Here is a 22,980-nt window from a genome sequence, read left to right as displayed (position 1 = left end):
AAGCAATCTTCCTGCCTTGGCCTCCCAAAGTGCTGGGATTACAGGTGTGAGCCCCCAGCCTCAAATATCTGTTTTATGAGAGGAAGAATTTCTTAGGACCTACTGTAATTAGGGGCCAGTCTTTTCCTGAGAATTTCCTTAATGTTCATGGTTGTGTTAGGGGTTAAAGACAAAGCAGAGATGGCCATCTAGGGGCAGCTAGAGGAATTCAGGTCAGATGATGGTGGTTACCACTTCTAAGTTGTTGGAGCAGACACGGTTCATGGTCCTGAGTGCCATACATTTCCATCCTTGGATTCTTTTACTCTCTTTGGCTCCATTCTCCTCCGAGTTCGTATTTCCAGAAATAAGTAACAGCCTCCACACCTGGGCATCAGCTAGTTGGCTCTTCTTTGTGGTCCACTTGAGTGTGACTTTTCCATGTTATTTTGCAAGGGTGATCAAAATTTAGGTCATTTGGGAGAAATGGCATTTGCCATGAGTTAGAAGGATGCAGCTCATAAAACAGTTATAATTTATCAGAGAACTCTTGGCTGACTCACTCTCACCCTTGTTGGGCCCTTTTATTAAGATATTCTCAAATCCTATGTATGCTTCCTGTGCAGCACTTGTAACTTGTCACACAGGTTTTCAAATGATCTTCTGGTGGCTTTCATGAGACACTAAGTTTCCTGAGGTCAGGGACCATGCCTGTTTTTTCTGCCATCTTCCCAGTACTCAGCGCAGTGCTCAGAACATGAGGTGCTGCTCAGTGGCTGTCTGTTGCAGCAGTGAGTGAGGGACCCAAGCCCAGGCTGCTCAAAAGTATGTCCTGATGGCATGTATGTGCAGGCAAACAGCTCTTACCCACAGCTCACCTTATTCTACTGTCCAAGCATTAGCACCCTGTGACCAAATAAGAAATCACAAATAAGTTACAGGGTCTAACTTTCTGAAGCTGGCTCAGGAGGGAAAAAAATGAAGACCTGACATGAAATTAATTTATAAATCAGTTTATTTACAGATTTTATCTTTTCTTAAAGTACATTTCAGTTAACAAATCTATTTACACAGGTATACATGGGAATTCCTCCCAGTTATTTTACAGATCATACTTACAAACCACACCCTTAAGTGTCTGGTGCAAAATTGCACTGGATGTGACTATTGGCTGAAAATGGCCTGATGACCAGGCTATTTACATGTACACAGTAAACGGGTTTATTTTTTCATGTCTGCACAGTACAGTACACATAAGGAGGCTAAACCTCCCAAAAATGCTTTGCAATGTGTTTACCAAGAAGGCTTTGCAAAGTCTAGAAGGAAAAGCTATTAAACATAATTAAAATGACAGTACCTCCTTTACACCAGTTTACATTTTTTCTTCACATTTTTATAATACAAAGACATTTTATTGAATTGCTGCACAACCAGTTGAAGATGATTTGTAAACATGTAAATTCCTACAATTTGCATTAAACATCATTGTAGTTTCTATAATTTGCTCTTTGAATTAATGTTTATTTCACTAGTATTCTTAAGGTAGTAAAAGGAAGATGTAAGTTTGTATTTCTTGCAGAAAAGTTATGAGTCTCTAATGCTGTGCTACAGAAATTCTTTTGCGAGTACACACTTTATTCAAGTATTGCAAAAAGCTAAGGCCACTTTTTTTCAAGACAAGAAAGTGAACAAAATTGTTTTTATCAATAGGCCACAACACTCTTATGAGCAATGAAATCTCTTTTGAAAGATAATTTCTCAGAGACCTGTAGTCACAGAAGGAATTTTCTTTTCTTTTAGGTAAAAGAAAAACAAATTACCTTCCTTATTAACTACGTTTGAGCTCTTCCCACTTTTCCCTACGGTAAAAATTCCTGTTTAGACCTGAAGAGGGAATCTATACCCTGTACTTATTTAACCCAGAGTTAACTACCCTGGATAGCACAAATTGTTTTGGACTCAGAAGTGAATCTGAAGCCTGTATGTTGGTTTACCACTAAATTCTGATAGTGCTATTCTAAAAGATATTACTGCTGATGCAAGGATATTTTTCTTAGAGGAATTATGAAGAAAGAGTGAAAGAGGACGAGGGTGTAGGGAGAAGGAACAAAGATTAGAAAGATGGAATATTTAGGTTCTTGATTAAGAGGCAGAGCTGATTTAAAAGATAGCAATATGGAACGAGTGGCTGGGTATCTACATCTCTCTTTCTTAATCCTAACCATAAACCCATTTCAATTAGATCCAAATAGTTAAAATAAGAAGACATCTGCTAATTACGTTTTTTTTTGTTTGTTTTTTTTTTGTTTTGTTTTTTGCTGCCAAACTACAGATAATCATTTTTAGCAAAGAGTAAGCCTGATCCACTTCTGCCTCTCATCATCTGGAGCCCAGGACTCTTCAGATGGTAAAGACAGCTGCAGTCTGTCAGGACAGCCACTGCCACATTCTTGGCAGCATTTCTTACCAGATAGCTGATTCCATGACTTGTTATTTTTTCATCTTCTGGAGTCATAATGTCATAAAGAGTAAAGATAAACTTTCTTATTAAAAACTGGTTTTAGGTCCAAATAATGAAGATGTAGAAAAACAACCTACAGTCCCATTATAACATTTTGAAATTCATTTATAAAAAATTTACAGCAGATGTAAAGTTTCAGTATCATAAGGACAGTGTGATCCTACAAACAGCCAAAGGATGCAGACAAGATGCTTTTCTGTCTTCCAAATAACACAAACTGAAAAGAAAAGCCTTTGCTTTTCCTTGGCCACATAAAAATATAATTTCCACACTACTGGTTAATAACCCCAAGAAACCTTTGTTCTCTTAGTCAATTTGCTCATTATGGCTACAAGACTACAGCTCAACATCACAGGCCCAGAAGAAATGCTGCTAAGACATCGTTCTGAGCATTTCCCAAGACCCAATCACATTTCAGTGCTTTCCTTATTTGTCAAGAGCTATCATACCAGTCATTGTGCAAAATGCAAATATTCCAATGATTATTTCAGTACGTTTCTTATAATGACAAGATGAAGCCCAAGAGAAATGGGAGTGTGCATAGTGAAATATTTAAGATGCAAAGGCAAGTCTGGAGGGAAGATGCAGAAATGAACAAACGTGCACACTTAAAGATTATACCATCTTTGGGGTTTTTCTAACATACTTTGAAGCTATAACATTCCAGGATATTTGTGAATATGAATCCAGTGGATGTCTTATATCATGCTTCTAACCAGGACCTTCAATATTAAGGCATTTACATTCACGCCTAAGAGTATCCACATTCTTCCAGATTACTTGAAGAGGGACAGGACTGATGAACAGAAACCAGTCAAGAAGGCAGGGTACTGAGGTCCCAGGAGAGCATGTCTTATGCTCTAATGTAGCAGCTGGAGTCTATAGACTTGTTTTCAGATGCAGGTAATAGTTGTGAGAAGCAATGCTGCAAGAGAGGCAGAGTTGAGTTGTACAGTGTCTTTAAATCATTTCATCCCACTCCTGCTACTGCAGGTGATCTTGGAAAAGCCCATCTTCGTTTCACTGAATTAAAATGACTTCTTCAATATGTGTATGGTTTGTTAAAACCATAGGTTTCCTGTGCAAAGACTATGAACCATAGAAGCTTCAAGATGGAGATTTTAACTATTACAAGAAGAATCTTTCACTTCTGAATAGGGACACACATTTTCAAATTAATAATTTATCTTAAAATAAATTAAAAAATGTTCCATAGCACAAAACTAGCACACAAACAACAGATAGTATCTTTTTGTCTTTGGTGCACACACTCATTTCCTAAATCATTCAAGTAACAGCGTCTCTGACTTCCTGGGGAAAGATGGGAGTTGAAGGTTTGAAGGCCAAAATGCATGATTTCCACTTTGCCATGCCTGGATGCCTGAGATGGTCCTGAGTATCTGTGATTCTGGGAGCAGCTGGTAGAGATTCAGAGTGAGTACAGAAAGTGCAGGAGTAAACCAAGGGGTAGAAGAACCAGCCCTGCATTGGTCTTTTGAGCCGTCTTCAGTAGTGGCATTTCTTTTTTCATGCCCACACAGAGAACACTAAACATAATGCAGAGGTTTAAAATTCTTTAGATGGCGCTCAGACAGCAAGGTTACCACTTATTCCTGTAAGCCTGACAGTCCACTTGGTGCTGCTCAACTGCAATAATGGAAGAAAATGGTCTTCAAAAAGAAATGAAATAAACTCCAGAATGTGAAGTTGGCAGACATTATTAAGCTTGCCTATTTTAGAAGTGGTTAAGGGTTTAATACTGTTTAGAGATTATAATGTCCATTTATGACTTTCATGATATAGACCAGGATTGCATTTCAAAAGTGATGTGATGCACTAATCTATACCTCTCTCACTTATTCAAAGAAGTGATACCCTAGTCTAAACTCAGAGGTAAGTCTGGTGTTTTCAGCCCTCATCTGAGACCTAGCGGGGGTGCTAGCGACAGGTATAGGATTACACTGTGCAACCCTGCCCACCGAAAATAACCAATTAATCCAGTGGCTAGTCTCGAAAGGCAAAGGCTATAATACCAGATATACCACATCGTCTTATCAACTCCAAACCCGTAGTCTTTAAGAATAAGTACAAGGTCCGGAAGCACTCTTGCTATGATGGCGATGGGGTGTACATCAGGAGGCAGAAAGGCCCAGGACTCACATTAGCACTCAGTGTTCTATTTATTTGCAAGATGTCACACAAGTAGCATTCTCCCCTGCTTTTCACTGATCTGATTGAGAACATCAATAGTGTCTTTGATCAGGGTCTCAAAGATGCCGTCGGCTAGCTGCATCTTCACACACAACTCATCCTCATCGTAGTTCACCCACTGTGCCTCCTCCTCATGGAGCTCCTGAACCTAGGATTTAGAAGACAACAAGGTTAGAAAATTGCTGTCGCATAAAATTTAGGAAATATAATTGCTGACTTTGTAGTCCTATCCATAGGAATACAGCCCAAGGAAATAAACCAGAGAAAAAGGATGATTGATATGACATCAATACTCCTTTTAAAATTGCAAAAAGTTTAAGAAACTTCAATTGCTTAATATATCAAAGTGACTTCAAATGTATATTTGATAATATTCCAGTATTTCAGAGATATTAAAGACTACCAGTTTCTTGTCTATGTCAACATGAGGGAATATATATAGGAATTTAATGGGGGGAGAACACAAACTATTAGACAGAAATGTTCCTCTACTTACAGTGATGTCCAATAAATTCACAGTAAATTGAAAATATCATTAAATCAAAAATGCAGTTAATACACCTAACTTATTGAACATGATAGCTCAGCCCAGGCCATCTGAAACATGCTCAGAACATGTACACTGGCCTACAGTCAGGCAGAGTCCTTGGCACCACGGGAGAGTATCGGCGTTTACCCTTATGATGGTTGGCTGACTGGGAGCTGGGACTCGCTGCTGCCCCCATACCATACATCACTAGTCCAGGAAAAGATCAAAATTCCAAATTGAAGTACTATTTCTACTGAATGTGTGTTGCTTTCACATCGTAATGTTGAAAAATAATAAGTCGAGCCTTTGTTAAGTAGGGGATGCCTGCATATGGATTTACAATTGTAAAATGCATATATCCAAAGATAATATTGAATGTGATTCTGGAGTATTATAAATAAATGAATAACACTTAATATTCCTTAGGGTATTTTTGAAATGTAATATAGCTTATTTTTCGCATGACGGTTATATTAATATAACACTTGCTCTTTTTTCATTTTAGGATTCCTAGGTAAATAAAAACTAATCAAACATAAATAACTGCCCTAGATTTATTGCTTGCTTATAATACACTGAAAAAAAACTATTTTATTCTAAAAGAAACACATTAGATTGGCTGGGCATGGTGGCTGACCCCTGTAATTCTAGCACTCTGGGAGGCTGAGGCAGGAGAATTGCCTGAACCCAGGAGGCGGAGGTTGCGGTGAGCCGTGATCGTGCCATTGCACTCCAGCCTGGGTAACAAGAGCGAAACTCTGCCTCAAAAAAAAAAGAAAAAGAAAAAAGAAACCCATTAGATTTGCTATACAAAATGACATTGTAAATGGAAAGAAGGCTAGGTAAGGAAGTGAACCTGATCTAGTCACAAATTCAGCAAAGTTAATTACAGCAACAGGGGTCTCTAACCAGAAGACTTACTTGGCAAAAAAGCCAAGTGACAACACGCTTCTGGCTTGCCCTGATCCTAGTTTCATCTTTAAAAAGGCAGAGAAAGTGAAGAGGGGAACTTGTCCTCTGGGTTTGCCTTATGAAGAAACGAGAAGACTCTAGCATCCTGAAGCTTGAGAGAGTAAGAGAGGGAAAGAATCAGATTGTCCAACATATACCGTTGGCTGGAGTTGACAAATATGTAACAGGGTGGCTGCCACATTCTTTCTCTTTGAGAAAGGTTGTTTGGAGTATATGAAAACATTCATTCCTCTGTTCCCTAATGTGCCACCAAAAGCCAAATCAGCTTCAGAGAACTCCCTCTGGGAGAGTTACAGTGTACTTATGCCTATGAGACAGAAGCCCACCAGTAAAGAAACTTGTTTAACTCAGATCTTGACCACAGAATCATGTTGTGTGGGTAGCTAGGAAATACTTGTCAACCTACCATGGAATTGGTGTTCCTCTCTTGTGAAGGCTACTATAATAAATAGCCTAAAATAAGACTTCTTGAACTTGTGGTCTAGGTGCCTGCACAAAAAATTTCACACCTCCAGTGAATTTGTTATTCAAAGTTGCACAACTTTCCTTTCTATAACTGTTCTCTTATTTATTATTTTTTTTGAGACAGGGTCTCACTCTGTCACCCAGGCAGGAGTGCAGTGGCGCAAGCTCAGCTCACGGCAACCTCCACCTCCCGGGCTCAAGCTATCTGCCCACCTTGGGCTCCCAAAGTGCTGGGATTACAGATGTGAGCCATGGTGCCCAGTCTCTCTTGGCCTGTAATATTAAATTTGTTCTTTGAGCAATTTCCTCCACAATAACAAATTTAGGAAACACCAAAGAAATATTTTGTGCACTTGCAGTAGAAATATATGCTTATGACATTTTTGTTCTCTCTCTCAGTGTAACCTCAATGCAGCCCCTCTCAAATGTAAGATTTCTGTGTTAGCAAAAGCTTTGTTCCTACTTAAGAACAGGAACTATTTCTCTATCAGTCAGTAAGAACATGAACTTTTCCATTTCTCTTTGGACTTTAGAAAGCTCAAAGCCCAATCTGGAACTTCAACTATAACAACTGAGGGATCTCGTAGCCTGCAAATTTGCCTCTATTTTTTCTTCTGATCTTCAGAGTCTATTATATTCTATTACACATTTCCCTGATCCTGCTCCTGAAAATATATGTATATGTAAAAATTAATACATTTAATATATAAACAGCTAAATTAATTACATCTAAAAGACTTAACAGTAAGTTTTTTTTGGACAGGGTATTAGGCCGGTGGAATAGAGAAATGTAGTAAATAGAATGTGGCCTGATTTCAGCAAGCAGATGCCAGAATCTTTCATCGTTATCCTTGTGAACAAGTTGGGAAAAAAGAGACAGGTCAATTAGGCAGATTTACACTTGTTTTAGGTGAAGTCTTACTCTGTCGCTCAGGGTGGAGTGCAATGGCGCCATCTTGGCCCACTGCAACCTCCAACTCCCGGGTTCAAGTGATTCTCTTGCCTCAGTCTCCTGAGAAGCTGGGATTACAGGTGTGCACCACCACACCCAGCTAATTTTTATATTTTTAGTAGAGATGGGGTTTCACCATGTTGGCCAGGCTGGTCTCAAACTCCTTACCTCAACTGATCTACCTGCGCCTCCCAAAGTGCTGGGATTACAAGTGTGAGCCACTACACCCGGTTGATTTACACTTTTTTGATTAAATGACAGCTCTCAACCTGGAAGGAAGTTTCTGCCTTGAAGACACAGGGGGTTTTTCCCCTGCGCTCCCATTCTACCTTCTTCATATTCCATTATGGCAATTACCATACTCACTATATTCTGTGTATCTGTTTTCCCACTGGGCTGTGAGCTCTAAAAGGGCTGTTTCTTTTTACTTATGATTCCCTGGTGACTAGGACAGTGCAAATAGAAGGTGCTATATAAATATCTGCCATATAGAATAGATAATTTCTGTGAATGCTGAAAGGCTGTCTTTGGCTCTACTTCATTGTTTTTAGCAATGACCTAGATGAAGGCAGGTACATCAATTTTAGAAATGACATGAAGCTGGGAAATATAATAACTATGTTCAAAGAAAGAATCAAAACATGTGGTGGTAGCCTGGAACAATGGGCCACATTTAAGAAGATGAAGGAATAATAAGGTTCTGTAATAGGGTCCAAAATAAATCACCATAAAAGCACAGGTTGGTCTTGGGGTTTTCCTAAACTCCTCTGAGTACTATAAGATACAGGTAAAAATAAACAAAAGAAATGTGATCATAAACTGCACTAATCAAAATATACTATCTAGAAAAAAATAGTTGAATGACTACTAATTAAATAATACATGAGGCTGGGCATGGTGAAGCATGCCTATAACCCCGGGCTTTGGAAGACTGAGGCAGGAGGATCCCTTGAGCCCAGGAGTTCAAGGCTGCAGTGAGCTACAATCATGCCACTGCACTCCAGCCTAGGTGACAGAACAAGACCTTGTATCTAAAAATAAAAACAAATTCACGAAACATTATATGGCTAATTCTGAGCACTGTATTTAAAGAGGAACACTGACAGAGCTAAAGTTGATGCTGAAGGGACTGAAAACTGCATCAGACAACAGGAGACAATGTCAATGTTTTATAAGGAGAAAAGACTTGGGTGAAACATTATAGCTGTTTCAAAAGGGTGCAGAAAAAATTAAAGTTGTTAGGTAAAGCCCTAAAGCTGTAGAAGCAAATTGTAATTAACTGTTTGAAAGCCAATTTAGGCTTAAGATAAGAAAGAAGGTACATACAGGAGGAACTCAGGAGTGCTGAATGTTCTTCTCATCAGCTCACAGGCTGTAAAGGAGACTCAATCATTAGCTAGGTGGTTTTACTACAAGATTTGTCATTTTATGTGCAAGTCTACCTACAGTATGAAGATTCTTCAAGGCTACTATACATAAAGGTCATACAAATGGGGCTCTAATTACTTGTTACTCATTCCGCAGCATCTATACTTTGAGAATGTACTGCTAAAAATAGCTCAAATTCTTAGCTAACCTAAGATATAAATTAATCAATGCCACTGTGAAAGAAAAAAGGGGCAGTGAATGACAACTAGAAGTGAAAGAAAGATTTCTCGTTTCACTAACAAGAGGCCTTTATGTCTAAAAAATTATTTGTATCGTATTCACCTCAAATAATGCCTAAGGACATAAATATAGTTAGATTGATTAGGGACATTCTCAGCCCAAGCAACAGCTAAAATATGTATTTTCTTAAACTGGAAGAAGCAACTGTTTATTATGAAATGTTTACTAAGATAGTTTATCATGTCACAAATGTTTTAAAAGGGGGTAATTAAGATTTTGATAAAAGAATCCCCATGATCAAGTGGGATTTATTATATACAGAAATCAATAAACATGACATACCACATTAACAAAATGAAAGATAAAAATCAGATGATCATTTAATAAATGCAGAAAAGCCCTTTGATACCCTTTCATGATAAAAACTCTCAACAGATTAGGTATAGAGGAAATATACCTCAATTCAAAGGCCATATATGACATTTTATCTACAGTACTGGGCTGACCAATACTGAATGAGGCTCAGTAAGTTTCAGACACCTTTAAAACTAGAGACCCTAAGCAAAATTCCCAAAAGTCGAAACTCTAGAAAAACAATAAAAACATCAGTTTTATAGGAAAAGACGACTTCATTTTATCCACAGTATTGGGCTGACCAAAATTATAACCACTGTCTTCTGCTCTTTTGAACTACAATATCCAAATATTACTTATAAATTTGAAAAACTCTTAGAGCATATTAAAAAACAACAAAACACAACTCTAAAAGAAAAATACAGCTGTCAAGATCCAGTTCCAGAAAAAATGGTAAAGTAAGATAATGCCAAAAAAGTCCTCATATAAATATGTAGGCATATTAGATAAAACATAGCAAAAAGTATTTGTAATGTATAAATAAATTTTGAGAAAGGAGCGAAAATCTTAAGTCACAAATAGCGATTTAAGAGAGGCAAGTGCTACGACTACCTAGGGGAGGACTTAAGAGCCATGGAAAGAGAATAAGGCCAAAGATGTCTAAGAAGTGCCACAGAGAATTGGGAAAGTTGGGAAGAAGCAATCTTTTAAAAGACAATAGCTGAGAATTTTCTAGAACCGAGTAAAGCTATGAATCCACAGATTCAATAAACATGAGTCTAAACTTTCCGCTCCTTAACCCACTTCATGTGTGTGTGTCTGTGTTGTTAATCTTCTCAGCTCCAGATGACGAACCACAGGTACTCACCCCAGACAATGATGCTACTTCAAAATTACAATGAAATATCTTCAAACTGCTTAAGTAAAAAGAAGTATCAACTTAGCATTCTATATACAGCTAAAATATAACTCAAAAGTAAGAGCTGAAATAAAGACATTTTTAAACAAAGACAGAGTTTACATTGAAGAGCTGAAGTTAATGAAATACTAAGTGTGTACCTTAGGTAGACGCAACTGAGCTCAGAATGAAGGAAAAGGATGCAAAAACAATGCACTCTTTATTATTTTGTTTTTTTAATGCTTTAAAAATATTTCATAATTTTATTTATTTATTTGAGACAGAGTCTTGCTCTGTCACCCAGGCGAGAGTGCAATGGCACGATCTTGGCTCACTGCAGCCTCAGCCTCCCAGGTTCCAGTGATTCTGCTGCCTCAGCCTCCCAAGGAGCTGGGATTACAGGCACACACCACTACACCCGGCTAATTTTTAAATTTTCAGTAAAGACAGGGTTTCACCATGTTGGCCAGGCTGGTCTCGAACTTCTGACCTCAGGTGATCTGCCCACCTTGGCCTGCCAAAGTGCTGGGATTACACGTGTGAGCCACTGTGCCCAGCCTAAAAATATTTCACAATTAAACATGTAAAATACCTAGAAAAATAACCAATAATGAGGGAAAAGTGTAACAAAATTATAGACCAAATAAGCTCATTCTTTTAGTAAAGACTTAAAAAGTAGGTAATAATTTCCATAGCCCTTGTTATAGTCTTGTTAAAATGTAGGGGGTTGGCAGGGCATGGTGGCTCACACCTGCAATCCCAGCACTTTGGGAGACCAAGGCAGGCAGATTATGAGGTCAGGAGTTTGAGACTAGCCTGGCCAACATGGGAAACCCCTATCTCTACTAAAAAACAAAAATTAGCCAGGCATGGTGGCGGGTGCCTGTAATCCCAGCTACTCTGAGGCTGAGACAGGAGAATCGCTTGAATCTGGGAGGCAGAGGTTGTAGTGAGCTGAGATGGCATCATTGTACTCCAGCCTGGGCGATACAGTGAGACTCTGTCTCAAAATAAATAAATAAATAAAATAAAAGTCGGGGTGTTAGGCCTCAGTGGCAAGACTGTCCTCCTTTCATTCTCATGTTCCCCTGCCTTTCTGACTGTGGGTCTTAAGCCCCTCCCATGAGAGGGTCCTACCCGATACCTTGAGGGAAGGAATGCTGATGTCATGAAGCTTCCAGAAAAACCCAAGAGAAAAGGGTTCAGGAAGCTTCTGGAGAGCTGAACCTGAAAGTTCCTGGAGGATGGTGGCCCAGGGAGGGCATGGAAGTTCTGTGCCCTTTCTCCATATCCAACACTATGCATCTCTGTATCCTTGGTAATATCCTTCATGATAAACCAGTAAACCTAAGTAAGTGTTTCCTGAGTTCTGTGAGCTGCTCCAGCAAATTAATTGAACCCAAAGAGGGGGTGTCTTGGGAGCCCCAACTTGAAGTTGGTCAGTCAGAAGTTCTGGAGGCCTGGACTTGCAACTGGTGTGTGTGTGTGGAGGGGGCAGGGGCAGTCTTGGGGACTGAGCCCTCAATCTGTGGGATATGATACTATCTCTGGGCAAAGAGTATCAGAACTGATTTAGGAGACACCCAGCTAGTGTCCACTGCTTGGTGTGTAGGGGAAAAGCCCACACACATATGGTCACATAAGTTTTCTTGTTTGGTGATGACTGTTGTGATGTGAGGGTAGAGAAAAAAATGTGGTTTGAGAAGAAGTTTATGTGTTATTTTTAAAAAATGGTTGTTTCAAATTTCAATCCCCCTAAGATGTAAAAACATTAGAATCTGCAAATACAAGGCTGATCAAATCTAATCATGGGAGAGGAGACTAGTTCATTTAGCATTTCATTCATGTTAATAATTAGCTCAAGAAGTTCACAGTATCATTTTGTTAAAAAAAAAACATTAAGAAGAATGAGCTCATGGAAAAAGTTATATTCATCAGGTCTCTCTGTAGGAAGCTAAAAAATATTTTACAACCAGCAGAGGGGACAGTCACATAATATATACTTTATTATTATTGTTTACCAGCTAAATAGCTTCAATTCTTGTGCACAATACTCCCCTCGCCCAAGCTAAAATAACCTTACACCTGCAAAAGAAATACTTTGTTTAATATTTGAGAATTTCTGATAACTGTTAGAGAGATGTCTCTGCTATCTGGAACCTGCTGGAAGCCTCTACTGTCAGGGTACGGATAAGGTTTGGCTGTGTCCCCACCTAAATCTCAACTCGAATTTTATCTCCCAGAATTCCTACATGTTGTGGGAGGGACCCAGGGGGAGGTAACTGAATCATGGGGGCTAGTCTTTCCCATGTTACTCTCATGATAGCGAATAAGTCTCATAAGATCTGATGGTTTATCAGGGGTTTCCACTTTCACTGCCTCTTCATTTCCTCTTGCCACCACCATGTATGAAGAGTCTTTCGCCTCCAGCCGTGATTCTTAGGCCTCCCTAGCCACGTGGAACTCTAAGTCCAATTAAACTTCTTTTTGTTCCCAATTTTGGGGATGTCCGTAGCAGCATTAAAACAAACTACTACAGGTTCAATACATTGTCTTTTGTACATTTAATAAAGAGCAGAAGATCAATTGGCTTATTGTTCACTTTTCAGATACAGTATTTATTAATTCTGATTAATAGTGTAGATCTCAAGGTGGCTCCAAACTGCCATCCTCCCCCACCAATATATTTAATCCTTCTACTATTAAGATGCCATTTTTACAACCATGTGAAGTACACGTCTGTGACTAGCTGGAAGCCTTATGTATTAATTTGCTCCCTGTGGCATTTTGAATTGGTATACTACCCTATGCTAGTTTCCTCTACTGTGACATGTGTTCAAGACAAATTTATCTAAGACATTTTGCTTTAATATACCTAAGCCAGCCATCTTTCATCTATACAGGTTGAGTATCTCCTATCTGAAACGCCCGGGACCAGAAGCGTTTTGGATTTTGGAGGATTGTGGACTTGGGACACTTGGCCTGTAGTGCCCTTCTAGCTGGCCTTTCTTCTTTCGTACTCTTGTTCCATTTTAAGCATTCTTCCATGATTTTTAAAAACAGCAAGTCTAATCTTGTAATTTATGTTGCTTAAACTCATTGCTTGCTTTTAAGATAATATCCAAAACTTAACATGGCTTAAAAAGCACTGCAGCATATAGACTCTCACCTCTCCAGCTTTATCTTAGGCCACCTCCCCCTCATACTCTCACAACTCATGTACCTTCCCATTTCAGGGTCTTTGCACTCGTGGTTTGCTCTCCCTGAATATTCTTCTCTCTATGATAGAGGTCAGTTAATTCTTATTCATTTTTAAGATCTGAACTCAAATGTCACTTCCTCAGAGAAGCCTGCCCTGACCATCCTCATTAGATCAGCTTCCTGTGGTTTTAATAGCACCCTGCATTTTTGTGCTTAACTTATAGCTACACACTTGCATAATGATATATTAATGGCTAGTTTCTGCCATCAAACTGGAAATCTATGAAGGTGGGGTCTATGTCTGTTTTGCTATTTTAACATCAGTCCTTAATTAGCAAATTTTTGACTCAATGTATACACAGAGGTGATTTATTGGGGATATCATCAATTTAACTTATAGATTAGATGAATGTCTCTTAATATGCTTTTTTCTTTAATTCCTAAGAAGTAAAGGAAGTAACAGCTTGGAAATTATTAACAATTCAAACTTTAAAACATGATAGAAATATGAGAACAAATTCACTTTCTTGAGATGTGAAGATCTATGAAGAATTAGTTGATTAAAATCTTGTCTCTTATTTTACTGGGCAAGTCACTTAACATCTAAATTTCCTCATTTGTAAAATAAAGAATAACATTAGTCCTTCCTACTCATGTAATTATTGTGAGGATCAAATAAGGCATAAGACACCGGGAGCGGTGGCTCACGCCTGTAATCCCAGCACTTTGGGAAGCCGAGACAAGAGAATCACTTGAGGTCAGGAGTTCAAGACCAGCCTGGCCAACATGGCAAAATCCTGTCTCTACTAAAAACACAAAAATTAGCTGGGCATGGTGGCAAGTGCCTGTAATCCCATCTACTCAGGAGGCTGAGGCATGAGAATCACTTGAACCTGGGAGGCAGAGGCTGCAGTGAGCAGAGATGGTGCCACTTTACTCCAGCCAGGGTGACAGAGCAAGACTGTGTCCCAAAAAAGAAAAAAAAAATGAGGCATAAGAAAGAATGATAAACTATAAAATACTAAGCAAATGTTACCTGCTATAATTATTACCAAGTAAATGAAATACTAGAGAGGTACATACATGAGAAAGGTAATAAATTTAAGTATTATACTTTCATTATACAAATGTGAATTTTTCTTTTTTTTTTTTGATAAACACTTTTCTAATGTTAGAGAAATATATTGCAAATCCAAATAAATCCTATCCAGGGAATGTTCTGGATAATGATAACGATGATGATGTTAACAGCTAATATTTACTGAGTTATATATGAAGAACTGTTCCAAGTGCTTTACACATATACTCATTTAATTTTCTTAATAGTTTTAACAGGTAAGTACTATTATTGTCAACTTCACTTTGCAGATAGGAAAATGAAGCAAAAAAATGTTAGATAAATTTGTCCGGGTTACACACCAAGTAAGTGGCAAAACAGAGATTTAAACATAGGCAGTCTGGCTCCAGAGTCCACATTGGTCTCTTTTCAATTCACTAGCTTAAACTTTGCTTCCATTCGAGTTTTAAATTCTCAAGTTCTTCATAAAATGCTACCGATCAGGTTAAATGTTCATCTACCGAGTACAAAAGAAAACAATTTACAAAACTGAGGGGTAGAAACACAGCAAGTAAAGGCTTTAAGATTTTAATACCATAGACTTAAGATTAATTATATCCCTTTTCCTTTTAGAATCTAACTACATTCTGAGTTTAAAAGATATGGTCAAAATAAAAACAGTTTGGTTGTATATACTGACCAGGATATGATCCACTCGGTCTCTTTTCTTTCTTCCAAATTTCATCATTTTCTGCCAATCTGTTTTGTGGTTTGGCTCCTTTTTAAGACTGAATAACTTAAGTACTTCACTTGCTATGAAGCTCTGTAGAAACAAGAAAAATCCATGAAACACAAACAACAGAATTCCTGAGATTCATGTGTTTATAATGCAGTAATCAGATTCATGCTAAAAATATATTTACAATAAAATATACAAATTTCTTCCGCTTACAGTTCCATGTAGCAATTTGAAGGGAAAAGCATTCCAAATGCTGAGACTTTATTCACTTACACAACATATAAAAGTGAAACCTGGCTGGGCACGGTGACTCATGCCTGTAATCCCAGCACTTTGGGAAGCCAAGGCAGGAGGATCACTTGAGCCCAGGAGTTCGAGACCAGCCTGGGCAACATGGTGAGAGGCCTCATCTCTACAAAAAAATGTACAAAATTAGCTGGGCATGGTGCTACATGCCTGTAGTTCTGGCTACTCAGGAAGGTGAGGTAGGAGGATTGATTGAGCCCAGGGGATCCAGGCTGCAGAGGGCTGAGACTGCACCACTGCACTCCAGCCTAGGTGACAAAGTGAAATCTTGTCTAAAAACAACAACAACGAAGTAAAACCCATTGATTAATTCTGCAAAGAAAAATCACTTTAGAGTTCCCTTCACTTACGAACCACCATTAGCTAACCTCAAGCTGGCAACACTACTAAAGAAAGCATAAAATAAATCTCTGAATTGGAAGAATCTCAGATTTTTGGGACAACGTAATGTGAGAAAAGCAAAAGACTGCATGTGGGATAGTTCATTTTGAAGCACCAAAATTCAAGTATGTTAAATTAAAAATATTAATCAACACTTCAGTATGAAAAGCATAATAATTTTATTACCAACAGTATTTGAACTAGCACCCTTAAAAACTTTATAAAATGCTATGTCAATATTAAAATTAGTGGGTAGCATTTATTGTATGCAGGTAGCCTGATTGTTGGTATATATTATGTATCTTGTCTTACTTCAATTTATTGCTATTACTATTTATTTTATTACTTTTTATAGTTGTTCTACTATAAAATAGTTCTCTTAACAGGGGAAGGAACACATTTATGAATCAGAATCACCTGGAAAGACTCTCAAAGTACCAATGTGCCCGCAAATTCCATCAATCCCCACCTGTTCACAGATACACATACATGCGTTCAAACATTTATTAATTGTGGAAGGATAGAAGGAATGAAGTATACAACTGTGTTTTTAAAGAGCTACTTTAAGCCAGAGGCTGGCAAACTTTTTCTGTAAAGGACCAGACTGTAAATATTTTAGGATTTGTGGGCCATGTGGTCTTTGTCACAACTATTCAATTCTACTGTTGTAGCAAAAAGCAGCCATAGATAACATGTAAACAAATGGGCATGGCTGTGGTCCAACAAAACTTTATTTATAAAAACATACAGGGGGCTGGATCTGGCTCATGGGCCATCATTTGCCAACCCCTGAGGTAAGTATACATCCCATCTCATAAATATCTGTCGCTGTTCTATCAGTATAAAATATTTTTAAACACTTTCTGTGATCAAATAAGTCTGAGAAATACAACTTTAAAGCTTTGCTATTCAGCATGGTCCTGGGACCAGCAGGACCAGCATGACTTGAGAGCTTGCTAGAAATGCAGAATTTCAGGTCCTACCCCAGACCTACTAAATTAGATTCTCCATTTTAACAAGATCCTCAGATCATTCACATGCTCATTAAAGGTTGAGAATCACTGCTCTGGAAATATAACCTTTCCTGTAAAGAAACATGTGACTAGGCAGAGCAGACTGCTACCAATGTGACTTTAAAGTTCTCAGTCCTCGTAGCTTCTGGGCAAAGGTTTTCAAAGGTTTCTTAGATAACAAAATAAATATATTTATGTATCATATTACTGTCCTACATAGGTCAAAACCACATTACCAATCTGAAACCTCCAAAGTCAAAGACAGAAAAGTAACACTTATCTGTCCAGGGCTGGCATACTGAAAAGACATATATACGACATGTTTTCATATGTACTCTTAGAACATTATACCTATCTCTACAAGCCCCAGAAACTTGCCTAAAACTCCTATGAGTTGCAAAAATTTATCTCCCTAGGTATTTCCTGATTTTTCTTAAATATTATAATTATGTATATATAGAAAATGGTAAAAGTCATTTTTTTTTTTGCACAAACTTGAGGATTCAGGGTTCCCTTTCACTCCAATCTCTCCATTGTTCATGGATTCAGTGAATCAACAAATCTTTATTGAATATCCCACTATGGAACGGTCCTGAAGACACAAAGGTTAATAATACAGAAGAACACCTCCTTTTACAACATTTATAGATTTGTGTAAATGAACGGCAAGTCAAAAAAGAAGACACTTTATAGTCTGCAGTTTACCTTGATTTCATCAAGGTTATTTGGATTTTTCACTCGTCGGAAATAACTAGAGTTGATTCTACATGGCTTCATCCAGATAGGTTGATTTAAGTTGGGATCCTCAGCAAATATTTCCTCAAAAATCTCTTTTGTTAAATCAAAAACCGCCTTGATAGAGGAAAAAAAAAAAAAACAAAATGGCTAAGAATCCAAATTTCAGATAATGGGAGAAAAGTTTAAAAACTAAAATTATCCTTTTACCTACCTGTTTGTAGACCCTTTTACTGGTGCTTTCTACATCTAGACCTTTACTGGCACAGCCAAGAAGTGTTGCAGGAACACTGATGCTATGAAGATCATGGCCTAATTCTTTCCATTTCCAAAGTTCTTCTGCTGCATTATGTACAAGAATCTCTACTTCCTCTGCAGTATGGGGGACTGCCAATAATGTTTCACATGGCTGCTGAGGTTCTCTTTTAGGTTCTGCCATTGGAGGTACAATGGTTTCTTCTGCCTTATTTTTTTGGATCTTGTGAGATGAGCTCAAACCAAAGTCTTCATCAAACCAGTCTTGATCATCTCCTAATGTGCTCAGGAACTCCCGGCTGAGTTCAAGTTCAGCAAGTCTCTTAGCAAGTTCTTCCTGCCCACTGGCACCAAATACTGGGCTCTCCTATAGAAATGGAACCATTCAAACAGAAAACCATTTAGGGACCTCAGATCATTTTTTTAAATACAGAGTAAATGTATTATTTATATATTTAATATTTCTCTATAAGCAGAATAAAAAACAATATGGTGGCTACTAATAAACAATTTAAGACAAAGTTATGCTGTTCTCTCAATTCTACTTATATAAACCTATATATAATTGAAGTTTTATAAAATGTTTATTGATTGGGCCTCTCCCTCCTTTTTGTATTATCATTATTCTGTTTCTAAAGAACTGTCTGCCTATGGGATATGGAAATGGGATATAAAATTTCTCACCTGGTCACTATCTGACTCAAGTTACTCAAAGTCATTACTTTCGCTCAACTGTCCATGGGCAACCTAAACAAGCTGATGGTCTGAGTGCATGTCATAGTGGATGTATTTCATTTTACCAGAATCAATATCACAACTGCTAACCTCTGCAGGGCAACCATAACTGAGTAGATATGTAAACAAGTTCACAGGCAAAAAAGAATTGGGTGGTGAACCGCTGGAAAACTCCATGAAAGGAAGTTGTTCGGTGAATCTGGAAGGAGTTGTAATCTGTGGACAGTACAGGGGTTGTCAACTCAGCAGTTTAATAGGATGGTTTAGTTCCCTAAAATCTGCCAGTGCTTGTGACAACCCTACAGTGACTACTCATGACATAATAGAGGACAATTACACTTCAGCCAGAAAAACAGCTACAAGGCCTTTAAAAACTAGTATAGTGATCCTTCTCTAATAAACAACACATCAAAGGAAAAAAAAACCTATCAGGAGTCACAGAATTAAAATGTACTATATAAGCAATGTAAGTTGCCTTGTTAAAGGTGTCAAAAGGTATACTGACACTCTTTCTAGACAAAATACTCACCGGTCTGGGACACATATCTGGAGAGGAAATCTCTTCTTTTTCATCTTCCAATTCAGACCTTAAGAAGCAACTTGAAACACTTGGTGACTGTTCCTCAACATTTTGGGATAGGTCTTGGGGTGGTACTTTCTTTTGGTCATCACCAAGAAGCTCCTGATTGCTAAGCTGGATTTTCTCATCCCTGTTTTTTTTTATTTGTTGTAGTTGATTGACTGTGTCCTTTACAAAGACTTTTAGTAAACTGTCTGTCAGTAAGCTGACTGTTTCCAGTTGTTGCTTTGACTTTTTTTCCTCATTTAGTGATGACTTCAGTTGGACTTCCAGTTGGTTTTTTTCTCTTGTTAAAAGATCCAGAAGTGGCGTAGAAAGCTTTTCTGAAACTTCAGCATATAGGTTGTCTTCTTTTTCTGTAAACTGCTGTTGCTTCTGCAATTCTTCAGAAAAGGTATTGTCTAAAGTATCATCTTCTGCAGCCATGGAAACCTTTTCTGTGGCATCAGAAATGAGGTCTTTGTTTTCCTTTGAAGAAATCAGTGAATTCACTGAAGACTGCTGGTGAACATGGGCTTTAAGTACCCCAGAAATGTCCTGTACATTGCCTGTTTCTATTTTAAGGCTTCTATTTCTATTAACTGAGGCTTCTATATCATTCACACTAGCTAGGGATTTCTCATAAAAATATTCATTTATATCCTTTTCTCTGTCTTTTGGACCCTCTGTATCATTTTGCTCTTCATTATAGTATTGATACTGTTCATCTGAATAAGAGTCTTCATCTTCATTAATGTCTACATAGTCATTAAAATTTTCTGGAATGTGAGATATTTTTTGAGGAGGAGCAAAAATACCATGCTTTTCTTTGCACTCAAAATATGAAATGCCATCATATGTTCCATTGTTATTTCCTTCAGGTTTATCTAACTCCACTCCGGCCCAAAATCCTTTAGCAAAGCTAGTCTCACCTTTGAATCGAAGAATTCCTGGCTGAACATTTCCAATCAACACCCTATCACCAATGTGGAAATCCAATAACTCATCTGCAGTAGGAACTGAAGCCAAGGAAGCGGATTCAGTAACTTGCTGTTCATGCTCCACATCGCTGCGCTCCTTATTTTTCATAAGCTCAGTAGGGGACTTGAGTTCCAACAGCCTTTCAGAGTGAACACTGCTATGGACAGAAAGGCTTTTCTCACTTAGGCACTCACTGATTTCATCATTACTACCAAAGCTAGTGGCTCCATTTCTAGAGCTCCTCATTGGCTGTGACTTATCTCTGCAAGACTGAGCGTCTTTCCTGAGTGACAGCAAAGATGAGACCTCAAAATCATCTTTGTATAATTCAGCTGAAATTTCTTTCTTAAAAGAAGACATTTCAAAATCTTCAGAGTATGGTATCTCTTTAGGAGCAAAAAGATGTTCTGACCAAGACAAATCATTTTCCTTTGTGTTCTTTTGAATGTCTTTTCCTGATTGGATGTTTGGACTATGATTCACATCTTGATCTGACTGTCTCTCTTTCAAGATTTTCTCACGTTTTTGGAGATTTTCAATGGCTAATCCAACTAGGACTTTCTGAACATTTTCAGAATCTAAAGGAAGATCTTTCTTTGAAAGAATTTCAGATGCATCTGCCTGTTCTAGGTCTAATTTCAGTAAGACATCAGATTTACCTTGCTTAGAACAGGTATCTTCAATCTGACTCTCCTTCAATTTTGTATACTCTACTTCTTGTATTTCTGATTTTTTACTAGATTCTTCAACCTTGCCATCTGACACATCAAGAATTCTACTAGCGGCATTTAATTCTTTGAGAAGATGTAATGAAGGTACATTTTCTAGAGAATCTCCAGGTTCTTCCCTGATTTTCCGTGATGATCTGAGAACTGCAGATGAGGTCTGAAAATCTTCTGTTCGACTGTCCCATTCATTTACTCTCTTTGCATGTGCAGATAAAGATCTTTCTGATACTGATCTCTCAGACCCTGACAGTGAAGCATCTTAAAGAAAAAGAAATCACCACATCAAAATTATTTAATCACAATCTTTCAATTTTGTGAATCAAAGTTTACAGAAAAGCCAAACTTTCATGGAAAAAAAAACCCCAAAACCCTCTGGTTAATAAATATGACCTGTTGTGGCTATCTTATAAGTTTTTCTTTTACGAGAATATCACCTGTATCAACAATAAATAGAACATTTAAAATTACTGAACATTCTAAAGTCTGGAATAATTTCTTAAGTGTTGTCTTAACTTATAAAGTGAAGAAAAATAGATCTAAGTTGATGAAGCCAGTGCTTTGCACATTCATCCTCAAATCATGCAAAAACAGAACTGTATGATGGTTATTACAAACATTTTTCAAGCAGGAAACCAGTGAAGGACAAACAGACTTCCATATATACTTCTAAAAGAATACATTTTCCTAGGAGCTTCATCTAAGCTCTTGAATTAAAAAGAAAATAGATCAACTATTTCTGCAAATATAGCACTTTAAGAGCTAAACTTGCAAAATATGATCAAAGTACAATATAATGAGCTAACAAACCAAGAATTAAAGTTTTGAATTCAAATCTCTTTTTTTTTCTTTCTTTTTTTTTTTTTTGTTAAGAGTAAGCATCTTGTTCTGTCACCTAAGCTGGAGTGTAGTGGTCATAGCTTCCTGTAGCCTTGAACCCGGGCTCAAGCGATCCTTAGCCTCAGCCTCCTAAGTACCTGGGATTATAGGCGCAAGACACTGTGCTTGAGCCTATAATCCCAGGTACTTAGGAGGGTTGGCCAAATCTCTATTTTGTCACTGATGTTTCGTTGTGTCTCAGTTTTATTTCCTCACTGAATTGCATTTTATTTTATTTTTTGAGACAGTGCTTCACTTTGTCACCCAAGCTGGAATGCAATGGCTGATCACAACTCACTGTAGACTCAATTTCTTGGGTGTAAGCAATCTTCTAGACTCAGCCCCACAAATAGCTGGGACTACAGGTGCACACCACCATGCCCAGTTAATTTTTGTATAGATGGAGTTTCATCATATTGCCCAGGGTGGTCTCAAACTCATGAGCTCAAGTGATCTGCCCACTTCAGCCTCCCAAAGTGTGGGGATTACATGCGTGAGCTGCTGCACCTAGCCTACATTTTATTTTCAATAATTAATTTTCTTTTGGTTAAACTGAAAAAACGTATATAATTATTTATCTGAGAAATAGTTAGGCTGAAAACATAAATAACCAGATTAAAAATCTGGTTGGGGGAATTTAGAGATGCTGATGATATACTCAGCTATTTAATCTTCATGCTTCAGTTTTTCTCATAAATTTTGGACAATAAAGACTGATTCAGCCAGGTGTAGTGGCTCATGATTGTAATCTCAGCACTTTGGCTGAAATGCTGGTAAAGTTCAACCCGGCTGAGGCGGGATGACTGCTTGAGCCCAGGAGTTCCAGTTCAGCCTGGACAACAATGGTGAGACCCTCATCTCTTTAAAAAAAAAAAAAAAAAAAAAAAAAAGATGAACTAGGTGTGGTGGCATGTGCCTGTGGTTC

General features: G+C 37.9%; 1 protein-coding gene across 5 annotated transcripts in view; it reads right to left on the bottom strand.

Moving 5' to 3' along the window:
* Positions 1-976: 976 nt before the first annotated feature.
* The window catches only part of CEP350 (centrosomal protein 350), a 155,356-nt gene continuing 133,352 nt past the window's right edge, over positions 977-22,980 (bottom strand). For 4 of the 5 annotated variants that reach the window (XM_012444581.3, XM_012444586.3, XM_012444584.3 and 1 more), the window contains 5 exons: positions 19,441-21,437; positions 18,136-18,543; positions 17,892-18,038; positions 15,448-15,570; positions 4,662-4,859 (listed from right to left, as the gene is read on the bottom strand). In XM_012444581.3, the coding sequence (XP_012300004.2) occupies positions 4,695-4,859; positions 15,448-15,570; positions 17,892-18,038; positions 18,136-18,543; positions 19,441-21,437 (2,840 nt within the window). In that variant the 3' untranslated portion in view covers positions 4,662-4,694. Of the gene's footprint in view, positions 4,860-15,447; positions 15,571-17,891; positions 18,039-18,135; positions 18,544-19,440; positions 21,438-22,980 lie in introns of all 5 variants that reach the window. The other variant, XM_012444585.2, reaches the window with a different exon arrangement.

Source organism: Aotus nancymaae, unplaced genomic scaffold (assembly GCF_030222135.1).
Source record: "Aotus nancymaae isolate 86718 unplaced genomic scaffold, 86718_ANA_hifiasm-v0.15.2.pri h1tg000108l, whole genome shotgun sequence".
Classification (NCBI taxonomy): Eukaryota; Metazoa; Chordata; class Mammalia; order Primates; family Aotidae; genus Aotus; species Aotus nancymaae.
This window is presented reverse-complemented; position numbering and strand designations above follow the sequence as displayed.